This window comes from Melopsittacus undulatus, chromosome 6 (assembly GCF_012275295.1).
Source record: "Melopsittacus undulatus isolate bMelUnd1 chromosome 6, bMelUnd1.mat.Z, whole genome shotgun sequence".
NCBI lineage: Eukaryota > Metazoa > Chordata > Aves > Psittaciformes > Psittaculidae > Melopsittacus > Melopsittacus undulatus.
This window is the reverse complement of record NC_047532.1, coordinates 48,245,574-48,259,417: the sequence shown is the minus strand read 5'-3', so window position 1 is coordinate 48,259,417 and position 13,844 is coordinate 48,245,574. Positions and strand designations below refer to the sequence as shown.

Here is a 13,844-nt window from a genome sequence, read left to right as displayed (position 1 = left end):
TTTCTGTATTTGAATTTACTGTATACAGCTAAAGCTATTAAACTTCACAGTGCTCTTCCATAAAGGTTAGTACTAAACTGAAAGGAAATGCACCATTTGCATGAGCTGCAGTGAGTACCTGGATTTTTCCCTTTGTTTCCAATCGGTCTGGCTCATCTAACTTTTCTTTTCAGCATTGGTGGGTATAATTGCATAAGGCTTCTGTTATAGACAATAAAGATAAAAGCACCACATTCTTGTTTTTCAGTGGATGCATGAAAAAACTTATAACTTACTCTTGAAAAAAGTGACAGTTTGTCACCTATATGGTCAATCAGCCTGAAACTGTTTCAGTTCTGCTTCTTGATTTGTTAAGTGCAAAGAAAGGTATTTTCTTTGATTACATCTCCAAATAAGATATTAATGTCAATTCAGTGATATGAAAATTACTCCCTCACTATGTAATTTGCACCTTAGTTATTATGGGTTTCATGAACAAGAGTATTATAGCTGCTCAGAGTGCTGTGGATTTCTAATTTTTTTAATTAAAAAAACAACCCCAAAAAAACAACCACACCAAAACCACCACCAACCCAACATGAGAAAAAAAGATTATGTGTGCCCAGCTTTACCTTGACCTATGTATTAATTCTGAAGATGAAAATGCTGCTGCTGGCCCAGCACACTAATGCAATGACATCTCACCAGAGAGAAGTTACAAGTGGCTGGGATGAAAATGAAAGAAGTTAAAAAAAAGCTTGCTTTTTGGAATGGCATAGAGAAGGGTTTAATACCTTCTTTAGCCTTTGTAATATAAAAAACAAACAACAGCATGTATCTAGGAGAATCTTTTTGTTGTTTTTAAAATTAGATTCTTATTTTTTTATAAGAACTCTAGATCATCTGTGTTAACATCGGAGAAATGTATATCCCAAGGCCTGATTCAATACCTGCTACAGCTGAAGGAAAATCTTCCCATTGCAATGAACAGGAGATGGAATAAGATTCTGTTGCTTAAATGTCTATCTAGAAACCAACACCACCAGTGGCCCCACTAGAATGGGGTGTGAGAGTGGCTTAAGATTTTCTTGAGCAAGCCTTTGCACTGCAGTTCTATGTAGTCTTTTGGTGGGGGGGGTTGTGTTTTTTTTTTTTTTTTTAAACCACTGGGAATTTAAAAATGTGTTTCCAACTCCACATCCTTAAAACACCTTCTTAACAGACACGACTGCCTTCCACCTCTGGTAAATTAAAACCACATGGGGGGGTGTGTGTGGTGTGTGTGTAGTGTGTGGTGTGTAGTGTGTGCAAGCTCACTTCTTTCTGTGATTGCTCATACATAATGAATTGGAAGCATCATTACTGGATAATTTTATGCAATAGTAAAATATAATTTCATAAGAAAAAGAAAAAATCCTATCAAACTGGAAGGAAATGGAGACAAGTAAGGGCTTTGGAAAACAGATATAGGTAACAAATCTGTGTCCAAAGGATACAAGGTCACACCTACACTCTTAGGTGCAGTACAGTTGAAGTTACATTGTGTTGTGATGAGAGGAGTGCCAAGTTTGCTCTCACATCTTCCAGGGCATGGGAGCTACTTCACTAGTGACCCAGATCCTATTAAAGTCAACCCGTGACTTCAATGACAGCTAGTCAGGTTCTCAAATAACTTGGAAGAAAGAATTAGCTCAGTCATTTTTCACTTTCTGCCTTCACATACTTAAGACACAGGAATCAAATACAGAAATAAAGATAGGACCATGTTCAGGCCTCCTACAGGCAGACAACTTAGGTGCTGTGACCACCTATCTCCCTCAGCTGCAGAGACAGCAGGTGCTCTAACTCACTCCTGAAAAGTCACGTCTGTTATGTGCCTGTCATGGGCAGTCTGAACATGAGCTCACAAACTGCCCTCTTGTTCCAAAGCCTTCCAGTTTTACTTTTTTTTAATTTTTTTTTTTTTTAAACAGAGATTGAGACCCTAGGCTGGAAAGAAATCATGCAAAGCTTGTGCAATATCCCCTAACAGGCATCCTGGGGGAGGGTCACAGTTGATACTCAGAGATCAGTGCTGGCCTTGGCCGTCAGAGCCTGGATCCGAGCAGAGTTGCAGGTCTTGCAAAGGATGTGCCCATCCAGAGGATAACAGCCCTGATTGTCCCCTTCAGACAGAAGGCCACCGCAGTCCTAGGACATAAGCAAACAAAGTAAAATAAGCAAAGTAAATAAGTAAGAACAACATTAAGCAAGGAATCTATTAGTCAAAGAAAGTCTCTTCTCACTCTCCACCTTGTAAGAGTATCTAGCCTGCATCAGCGTAAAGCGTGAAGCTGAGGTACGTGATGTCTTTCATGATTAAACCATTCAGTGAAAAGAAAGAATGCTGCAGAGAAGATGGGTTCCCAAGGTCTCTTCTGAATTTAATCCCATTGAAAATAAAAGGAGATTATTCCCTTCACATTGGTGACGGAGGAAAAGTCTTTAGCATTGGAGAAAACATAAAATTTAAGCACATGTTTATTAATGCAAAAAAAGATAAAAAGAAGCATCTCTGGGAACGAAGTTCTGTACCAGCACCTGACTGCAGGTAATCTCCCCTGCAAGAGTTAATGTCATAAAGCTATAGCCTCTATTCCAGGTGTGACAGCTAAGCAAGCTCCCTGCCTGTCTCCCTACCAGAAGTGTCACCTGTGTTTGTATTGCAATTGTCCCAAAAGATTGTGCCTGAAAGATGTCACTGAGACAGCGACATGGAAACCCTGCTAAAAGGCCCAAAAGCTGCTCCAGAGACCTCAGCCCCTAAGTACATAAGTCTAAGTATAGCTGCAAGGAAAGCTGGGAAATATCCCTCACTGTGTGATCAGGCAATCACTTGACCCAAGACTGCTGACAGAGCTGTGGTGACAGGATTATGGCTTGCTTAGAGGCCACACTTTTTCATCATAAACCTGTGTTTGTAAATACACCTGGCAAGCAAGTGGTGAAAATGGCATCATTATTCCTTTTGAGATAGCTGAGGCACGTGGAGATCAAGACCAAGTGAGTGTACCCTGTGCTCTCCAGTGAATTTACTTCTGACATTCACTTGCATGAAGCCTAGGTATCTCAGCACCCAGCATACACACATGGTATATCATGAATTAAGCTCTACAAAATTCAGTGTATGAATGCCCTAGCACCATTAAAAAACTGGTCCTAAGTAAGGGGCTGTCATATAGCCAAGGTCAGACTAAGAAGTGAACCAGATGCCTTAAGTTTCACCCTGAACTTTTAAGCCTTGGTCTGTCATTCTTTCTAGTTAGTTATTAAAACCTGCAACTGTCATAAGAAATACATTTGGTCTCATTTCCTCAGCCTACCATCTGGCTGATGTATTATCCAACAAATAATACTTGCATTGAAGAATTCTTGAAGGTTCCCTAACACAGCTGTTCCCACATGTTAATTGCTTGAAGGTGATTTTTATTCTCAGTCTTCAGATTCTTACCATCAAAATTATATGAAGTGCATAATGAAACTGAACAGGAAAGTAGCACAAGAAGCATTGCACAAAACAAGAATGATCATGTTTATGTGTCCATTAAAATTCTTCATAAAATTCTTCAAGCCAGAGCCATATGTTGATCCTGTACAATCTTGCTCAAATTCTAACATGCATTAGCTTTCATTTTAAGAACTTAAACAAGAGCAATGTTTGTGTCCAAGCTATAATTTATGAAGTTCTCTAATATTAAGCCCTAATTACCTGAGTCACATTCTCTTGCTCTCCTAATGAACCTGCTATAAACAAGGGACCTGATTTTCTTCTCATTTGTGCTGATATAAATGAGGAAAAATTCCTTGCATGCTGAAGTCAATGAAGTAATTTGATTGTAGAGCCAGTGTTACAATAGGGTATGCCTGTTGTGTGTATAATATGAGGCAGTGATGAAATTAAGCCAACCTTTGCTTTCTGTCCTTCACGTGATTAGAATACTAACCTCACATCGGTAGCACTGGACATGGAAGTCACGATCCAAGGCAACAATGCGTACAGTTTCCTCTTGTCCTGGGGCTGGCATGATGGGCTCCTTACACACTGAACATCTCGGTGCAAATTTCCTGAAGAAAGAAGATAAGTCACAGTCATCCTCAGACTCAAAGCAGAAGTTTTTCTTAACTGAATCAGCAAGCCAGAAACATGTGCATTTGTAGAAACACACACACATGTATAAACATACGTCACAGTTTGTAACTTTGCACAGCTGCCTATTTGGAAAGAAGATAGGAAGGACTCTTCTTACCCACTTATGCACCCAGCAGCACACTCGTGGCTGTGCTCACCCTCAAACAAAAAGCACCAGGGTGATTCTGACTAGGTGTGTTTTCTAGATAAAACCAACTCTCAGATATCCATTAGTGGGTTGCTTGGGCTTTAAAGGGAGTAGGTCTGGGTGCAGAGACACCAACACTCTCTCCTCCACAGTCAGCCTGAGTCAGAGTTGTATAGTGAAACTCACTCACTGTGTGAAGGGACTGCCTTGAATTGGGGTCAACTCAGAGATCAATGGGAGCACAGACTTTTCCCTCTTATACTGCCCACCATTTGGCCTTCTGTGCAATTCGAATATGTTCTATATCAGCTGTGGTTTCGATCTTCCCCCGGTTGCCCATGAGAAGTGGTCATCTCTGCTACTAGGCAGGTGGGGGTGCTTGCGAACATTTAGCCTGTGGCAAATTATTATCTTGCTCAAGACCTAAGGGTACGGAACTCCTGGCTGCAAATTCTGCTCACAAAAGAGGAACTGCATACCTACAGAATCTGCTGCCATGTAATGAGTGCTGGGGTCATGGGCTATGGAGCAACAGAGGGCAGTGCTTATGGCAAAAATCAGAACAGAAGGAGATCAAAGGCCCTTCTCTTTTGAAATGCCTAGGCAAGATTGACTCTGCCACCCAGCCTGTCACATGAACCATCTCAGAATTAACTAGCTTAGAAAAGAAAAAGAAAAAAAAAATCTAACTGTACTAGGAATAAAGAAAAATATTAATTTCCCTGGCAGCAGATGAAAGATGTCTGGGTAGCTGCGATCTAACGAAAAAATGAATTAAACAGTGGCTATAGCGAGCACTCTGAAAAATAACTTAAATGGATATATGACTGGAGCTGTAATCGCAGTTAATTATATGCTGCTTCATGCAGGCGCTTCCTTCTGCCATTTAGCTCAAATATGGTGCTTAAAAATGCTTCAACATTTCTTTGTCCAGGCCACTGTGGGTAATGATGAGCCAAATATTAATTCCAAGGACCCACAGATGACTCCTACTGATATCAGGAGATGTGGATGTGCTACTGAGGGGCCTTAGCTCAGCTAAGTGACAGTGTAAGCATCAGCTATAGTTATGTTATCAAGAAGATGTACAAGATGTACAGCACCCAACCTCCAGACCAGGAGGATGTGTCATTCCTAATTAATTGAAACTGGGCTGGATGAAATGCCGCTAAACACTTGGCTGGCCAAAGACATTCTGAGTGTCACATTAGGTCTTGTGCTATTCCCATATCTTCCCATAGTCTTTCACTCAATGATTCTGTGCTCTTTCCTTGGATTGACAGCCTCCTACTTCCCATTCTCAGAGCTCTGAGGTCCACATCCAGTCACTGCCAGAAGACTTCAACTGCTTCCAATCTGCATGTAAGCCCTTCGCCTGTGGGACTTGGGGAAGGAGCAGTCTCCCAGTTTGAAGAGGGTGTGAGGGACCAGGAGCTTGAGTGGCGTGTAAACCTTCTGTTGGGCCTGTGCTCAGGACCAAATTTTACCTTATACACAACTGCTGGCACAGAAAAGAAGGCAACACAGCAACTGCCAATTAGCCCAGCTTATGTGAGCTGCAGGGAACATCCTCATGTTGGATTTTAACATGCCACTTGATTGTCTCTGCTTCCCTTTCTGTCAAGTCAGCCTGCTTCTTTGAGCTTTCAGGCCCACATATTGATGTCATAAGGCTCTAATTAAATCTACCCCCTTAGAAATTAAGAGATAAATGGTTGAGATGTAAACTCACATTTGTCAGTATTGATTTCCTTTTTTAATTGAGGGGTGTAATGTGTCTGTCTTTTCCATACAGGGGAAACATTTGTGCTGATTATATCTACCTGTCTTCCCTAGATTAGTCGTGATGATGGGGGTGGTAGCATGGCAGTGACAAAAACTACTTGCAACTATACCTTTCAACTTACTTTAAATAGAATTTTCACTATAAATTATTACCAGGCTGTATTTTTAGCAGCTTAAAAAAGCTAATTAACAACTGGAAAGAAAAGGAGCTGTGAGCATCCTGTGGCCACCTAGATCCCTCTAGCCAATAAGCAAACACCTGCAGAGTGCAACAGCCCAGGACCTCTTTTAATTGCTTGGTGGAAGACGCAGGAAGACGCCAATGTGGTAATGCAGGTACAGGCAGTGAGGAGTAATGTGCACATGCTAAGGGCATGAGATGGTAGGGGGAATGCAGAGCAGTTGAAATGAAGGAACACAGAAGTTATCCATAAATTTAGACCTTAGCAAAACAGAGATTGAGCAGCATCCCTAACCCTAACCAATTAATCTTGTATGCCATTGTGTGCCTGCTTGGAATAAAGCTCTGCCTACTACTTAAGAGCCTTGGGATGAAGTGGCAGAGAGTTTAGATCTTTTTGGACACTCAGACTAAAAAAAGGAGGATTTTTAGGGAGAGAAAGAATAAGCCATACTTATGGAAATCCTCAATGCAATGGATGTTCCCACCGGCATCCACAGTGAAGGGAATCCCATCCAGGCTGCGATGGCACATCACACAGGTGAAGCAGTGGGGATGGTAGGCCTTCCCAGTGGCTCGGAGAATCCTTTCCATGATGGGCTTTGCGCAGACGCTGCATTGCTCCAGTGTGTTCTGAAAACAAAATATACACAGCAGATGTGAACACCACCTAAGCATGACATTTACAAAGGTCAGCTGGAGGTTGCTGCTGGCCTACCTGGAAGCTTTAAGTCCTTTCTTTTCATTTTTAAATTAGTGTAGTATAGTCAGCACTATGGTGCCTGGGTCAAACCTTAAGAACAGTGTGAGAACAGAAACCAGAGCCTTCTCTCAGCAGCTCTAGTAACCGATCGGAGATGACCCATTAAGTATGTGTATGTAAGCCATTGCAGCTTCTGTAGCCAAGAGAACCTGAAGGAGTTATGCAGCAGGCACTCCTGGGTTTTTGCCTCAGGACTGCGCAGTCTGAATGACCTTTTGCAGCTGAGTTGATTAGAGACAACCTCCACAGTGCAAAGCTGCCAAACTCCTGGGGCTATGCAGAGACCCCCTAACAGCTCTGCCAATACAGCTCCCATAAAGGATCCTTATCTGCCTTGTAAGAAAATCTTGATCTTCCTCTCCCACCACAGAGACTACTGTTGAGTCTGAGGAGAGAACAAAGAAGTTTCTGCAATGAAAGCATCACAAGGACAGGAGTTCAGGATGACTTAAACTGTTAATTTATCTCTAGACCACTATGTTTCAGGTAATGGCTGTGAAATGCCAGCTCTAAGGCCATGATCTTTGCTGCACAGGTTTTACACACTGGCCTGCTAAAGCCAAAAAACCCCACGCCTTTCAAGTGGGATCCACTGAATGAATCATACAATTTCAAGCCTCACTCACCCTTGCAGTTAGTTACAGAAACTCCAAGATAATTTTGCTTCAGATGGTTGTCTGTGAGCCACACCAGCCCTTCTGACACCAACTGTGCAATCTACCCTTTCAAACAAAGCACCTTAAAGCCACATTAAATGAATGGAGGGTGCAACCCACATAGATGCAAACAATAAATCTGTGGCCATGATTTCAGTCATTTCACTGGACTTTAGGAAAGCAAACTTCACCTACTACTCCTGCTTCATGCATCTGAAGTTATCAAATAGTTATCAACCACTGCTTGAATCTTTGATGAGATAGAAAGTCCATGATAACAATATTGATTACGATTAAGATAGACGGAAATAAGGAGGGGGGAGGGAAGGAAAGGAAAAAAATCTAATGGGGCAGAAATATAAAAAGCTGCTGGAAGGCAGCTCATGTTGACAAACACAGGAGGCTAAAGTTCTTCTGCTTCCTCATGCAACAAAATTCCCAGGGAAAGTAGTGCTTTGACTGACCGCATTGTTATTGCTTCTTTGAGCCAATATTCTCAGGGGCAAGATCCAGGACTTACATGTGCAGCCAGAATGTATTGTCAGGAGATGAGTCACCAGGACCTCAGAGAGGTTACTTCTACACTCACATATTTTCTATCAGACATTATCTCTAGGCTGCAAATCACTAGTAAGATACAAACATAAAATACATAGGTTCATATCAGAAGATCAAAAGGACTTTTTTTGGAAAAGTCCGTATGAAAAGTCCTAAAATCAACCCATTTAAGAACTGCCTGACAGATTTGGAAAGAGAGCACAGATAGACTAGCATTGGTTTCAGACTGGATTTTGCTTTATGCCTTGTAATAATGGGCAGGAAAGAATTATTGCTGGCCTTTCTGTCTGGTTGCCGTCACCATCATCATCATTATAACAGTAGCTGGTATGCCAGGAAAAGCAAGGTCAATAATTTTCTCCTTGGAGAAATAACCTAGCAAATTTACCATTTTGCTTTGCATAAGCAGATCGCATCTTCTCAGTCTGCATCCATGCTGTTTTCTATATTGCCAAGGAAGAAATGCAGCATACTGGCAGATACTGACAGAAGATGGTGTAAGGCATTTGCTATTGACATCTTCTGAATATGTGTAGGTATGGAGCATTTGCCTCACCAAGTCACTGCTTGCTTTGTTTCCAACAGTTGCCAACAACAGAGGCCAAACTATGAGAACAGGGTAAGCAAAACACCGTAATTCCTGAGGATATGCTTCCAGCCTCCAGCAATTTCTGGCTTACGGACTTCCTGAGCCAGAACTTGGCTTCTCCATACTTAGCCTCAAATAAATGTTTCTCCCATGAACTTTCTCACTTGCTTTTTGAATTCGAATAAACATTGAGCATGCTCAACATGGCCATGAGTTTCATGGCTTACCTGCATGTTGGGGCTGATCTGCTAAGCAGGTACCCCCTGCTACTGCAGCCCATGTAACAGCACCGCAGACAGCAATGCTGAGCACAGTCTACCTGGTGCCATGAACACAGCAGAGACCTGCAGCTGTAATCTACCCTGCAAAGGATTTGATACAACTCCTACTCACACATTTCAGACACACAGTTTAGGGCTGCAAGGAATCACGACAATCATCTTGTCTGATTTGTTGTGTTAACACTGACTTTGGTGGGAGTTTTGCCATGACCAGGAGAGCAGGTAATCATGCTTCTGGATTATGCCTTCAGAAAACATATGTCTTCTGCTCCCAAATCTCAGCTCAGCTGTACTGTTTGACATTCCTGCAGCCGAGACAAGCATTTTAAATTAACCAACTACTGATTAAGCCTTCCAAACAACCAGAAAATCAGACCTAAGAAATTTATTCTTTTCATCCTTCTAAGACTGTACCAGTGAAGAAAAACAAAGTCATTAGCTTCAGACTTCAGTTCACTCCCTGTCTGGGAGGATATTTGCTTAAGCCTCTTCCCCTGTTAGAGTCCTGGCTCAGACCCTTCAAGGTGTTACCAGAAGATGCCAGAGGGAAAGCTTCTTTGATTCACACCCATTTGACATCAGGTTGCTCTAAGGCAGGATTTGGCCTGTGGAGCTAACAGGGTTTTCTTTGATACTCTAATCAGGTTATCCCACATGCCTAAGTGCTGCCCCAGCAGCTAACAACCTGCACAAAGGTATTTCTACACATTGTGGGAATAGCATCCCTGTAGGATTATAAGTTTGTCTTCTTGATTTTGCTCTCTTTCACATTTAGCTAACACTCCTAGCACCTCCTGGATCTTTCAGACCTTCACAAAACTGAACAAGATGAAGGAAAAAAACCTAACAGCCCTATTTTAATTCTTTTCTCCTAAGTGCCACTGCCAACCCTTTGTGTAATCAACAGGTAGAGCTGAGTGCATCCGATGAGTTACTTAGAGGACCAAAGCAAGGCACAGAGAAGAAAGATAAGAACCAGTTAGAAAACATTAGACCAATGGGCTATGGTCAAATTCATGTCACAAGAATAAGGACCACAAATCCAGCATAGGCACATGAGAAAGTTCACCATCCCTTTCTCTTATTTTTTGCCTAAGAGGCAGGGAATACTCTTCTCTTTTGGACACACTTGTATCCCCAAATCCAACTACTTTTTGAGGTTTGAAAAGAATGAGGAAGCAACCATCCATTTCTAAATGGAAGGTAGGCCCAATGTTAAAGGCTGTCTGAGCCCCTTTCTCTTGAGGGCAGAACTGATTATCCATGGCAAAGAAAAAGAATCTTGCCTAGGCAGAATAATACACCCTAATACCAGTAAGAAAAATAACCCCAAGCAAAGACACACTAAAACACAAGCAAATAACTGAAATGACTAGGACATCAAGCATCAGCTTGCAAGTGAAAACTAAGAAACACAAATGTGTACAGCACTATCAGCAGCAAAGTGGGAACAAGCCCCTTGAGAAAAAGTATCTGGCACCAATTTGGTGGTGGGAGTTGTTTGAGGACCTCCCTACAGCAATACTTGGCCCTTCAGAAACTGCAGAAAGCCAAAGGGAGTTGCTCTGCAGATGTTAGGTTTAAACATGGGCCATAAAGTGAAAATCCAAACTGCTGGAAAAGACTTCTCGGATGCAAGAGCCATTGAAAACTGTAAGTGGGAAGTCTCTGAATTCCCTTCTGTAACTTCACTATCCAGATGGGAAGCTGGCAAATGGCTTTGAAGAGCAAAGCTGCAGTGACAGCCTGCAGGCTGCATCTCATCCTCCCTTCCTAATGCTGCGGATCATAACTTCTGATAACCAAATTTTAGGTGACAGCAGTAACTCACAGTATGGTGCAGCACAAGGACCCTTCCACAATGACCGAGCAATAGTATCTGCACTGTGCAAAATGGGTGAAAGAAAAATGATGGCATCTGAGATGCAGTTTACACAATGATAAACAACTGAAGTGGTAGACTTGGCAGTCCTGGGTAACAGTTTGACTTGATGATCTTAAAGGTCTTTTCTAACCAACCTGATTCTATGATTAATGCAGAAGCCATACAGAGATCAGTCATTCCTTCTTCTGTCCTGACAATTCATCCAGAGATCTAAAGAACATAAGTAATCTCTCCTGCACTCTGAACAGACCAAGCTCATGCATGGGGACATGAGCATGGCATTGTGTATTTTGCTGGAAGAGGGGAGGGAAGCTGTGTGACCAGCAAGTCGAAGGAGGTGATCCTGCCCCTCTACTCTGCTCTTGTGAGACCTCACCTGGAGTATTGTGTGCAGTTTTGGTGTCCTCAACATAAAAAGGCCATGGAACTGTTGGAACAAGTCCAGAGGAGGGCCACGAGGATGATTAGGGGACTGGAGCACCTCCCATATGAAGACAGGCTGAGAACGTTTGGGCTGTTCAGCCTGGAGAAGAGAAGGCTGCGTGGAGACCTCAGAGCAGCCTTCCAGTATCTGAAGGGGGCCTACAGGGATGCTGGGGAGGGACTATTCATTAGGGACTGTAGTGACAGGACAAGGGGTAATGGGTTAAAACTTGAACAGGGGAAGTTTAGATTGGATACAAGGAAGAAATTCTTTACTGTAAGGGTGGTGAGGTACTGGAATGGGTTGCCCAGGGAAGCTGTGAATGCTCCATCCCTGGTGGTGTTCAAGGCCAGGTTGGACAGAGCCTTGGGTGACATGGTTTAGTGTGAGGTGTCCTTGCCCATGGCAGGGGGGGTGGAACTAGGTGATCTTAAGGTGCTTTCCAACCCTAACTATTCTGTGGTTCTATCTATATGGCTGTTCTTGTTGCTGAATCACTTTATTCACCCTTAAGAGACTGAAGCTTTACTCCATTTAAACCAATTAATTCTCCTCATGAAGAGCCCTCTGCAGGTATCCCTAGGTCACCTGAATTTCTGTTCAGCCATCTGACATCATGTCAAGTACCATTTGCAAAGACGTGTTATTTCATTCCTGAGGAGCAATCTTCCAGACCATCAGTGTTGAGGCTCGGAGGAGCTCATATATAACACTTATACCAGCAAGACCTGCATCTCCGCTCTCTCCAGCCCAAGCTAGAACAATTGCCTCCTCACAAAATTAGTGGGTTAGTGACAGGACAAGGAGTAATGGGTTAAAACTTGAACAGGGGAAGTTTAGATTGGATATAAGGAAGAAATTCTTTACTGTAAGGGTGGTGAGGTACTGGAATGGGTTTCCCAGGGAAGCTGTAAATGCTCCATCCCTGGTGGTGTTCAAGGCCAGGTTGGACAGAGCCTTAGGTAGCATGGTTTAGTGTGAGGTGTCCCTGCCCATGGCAGGGGGGTTGGAACTAGATGATCTTAAGGTCCTTTCCAACCCTAACTGTTCTATGATTCTATCAGCAAAGGAAGAAATTACACTGGCGACTCATGCACAGGGACATGAACTCACTTTCTGCAAGCACCGCAGAAGAAATTTTTTGGAGTAACTGCACAGAGGAGATGGTATTAGCTGCGGAATCAAAAGTGACTGTTGTGCTAAAACCAGGCACATGGTCAACTACTGTAGCTGAACTGTAACTTAGTAAAGTGTGGTAAGTGTATTGCTTTAAATCTTGTGACTCCGTCGTTCATTTTCTCAAACTGAGGAGAGCAGTGCAGCAGACATTTTCCCCACTGTGGGATAATTTTTGAGGCTTGAAAATGTTTCCATACTTAAGACAGAACACTTCAATCTCAAGAAGTCTGGTGAATTTATAAATCCCAAATTTGATCAGGTCAATTGAAACACTGCACTTCAAATAATTTTAAATGGTTTCATTTAGGTTTTGGGTCTGCAAATATAGTTGGATTATAAATTAAATATAAAACAGACATTGGTGGAGGGTTTCAGTGTCAAGATGTATTTTTAACACTTCCAAAACTTTTTTTTTTCTTTTTTTTTTTTTTGGCATTATTTCTAGCAAAAGAAAATGCAAGACCTGATTTCCCCCCCAGATCTCCAGCCATCCCCAACTGCTATCTCCATAGACGGGTAAATCTTGGAAAACACAACATTTAATTCACTCATGGCCAGCATGAAATTCCTTCCTCCATATTTGAAAAGAGAATTTGGGCATGTGTGAGTTAATCTTCCTCACTTAGCTTGACCAGCTAGACACATTATTAACAGTGGGTGACACTCCTTCCCTTTCTGCTGCTCCCAGCGGGCTAGGTCCAGCAAGGGAGAGCCCTGCATAACATCTTGGCTGATTCTCTGTTGTTTAGACCACATTGCCATAGTTGCACCAGTGTGTTGAGGGCAAGAGATGTGACCCCTGACAGCCCAAAATGCCCTAGCAAAATCTCCTAATTCAGACACAGTGGTAAACACTGAGGATGCTCTTTAGCTGATATAGCTTGTTTTGCTGGGAAAGAAGAAGGTCGATACTGGAATAAATTACATTGGCAACTCTACAACTTTACCAGCATAATATAGGCCTGAGCTGCACATACAGCTACCAGTTGCATAGTGTAGACTCAGGCCCTAAAGGTTTTGTATTCGGCGGCCTTCAAAGAGCTCTTCCATTCGGCTCAGCTTTTAGTGGCTTTCCCAGCACAGTAGCAATACCACAGCTGGCATGCTTCCCCTCTGCTGGAATTTGCATTTCTTGTCAGGAAAACTGAATTCAGCTTTGTATTTCTGGACTCAGAGCAGCTGGAGGTGAATCTCGCAGAAAGTCCTCTCAGCATACAGGGTGAAGGAATCCCTTCCCCTTGCCCCGTA

The 13,844-nt window shown here is 42.6% G+C and overlaps 1 protein-coding gene across 1 annotated transcript in view; it reads right to left on the bottom strand.

Moving 5' to 3' along the window:
• Positions 1-2,012: 2,012 nt before the first annotated feature.
• LPP (LIM domain containing preferred translocation partner in lipoma) overlaps positions 2,013-13,844 on the bottom strand; it is a 337,577-nt gene continuing 325,745 nt past the window's right edge. Inside the window, exons 11-13 of the mRNA XM_031043045.2 lie at positions 6,716-6,894; positions 3,963-4,083; positions 2,013-2,169 (exon numbers count right to left, since the gene is read on the bottom strand). Of these exons, the coding sequence (XP_030898905.2) occupies positions 2,041-2,169; positions 3,963-4,083; positions 6,716-6,894 (429 nt within the window). The 3' untranslated portion in view covers positions 2,013-2,040. The remainder of the gene's footprint in view (positions 2,170-3,962; positions 4,084-6,715; positions 6,895-13,844) is intronic.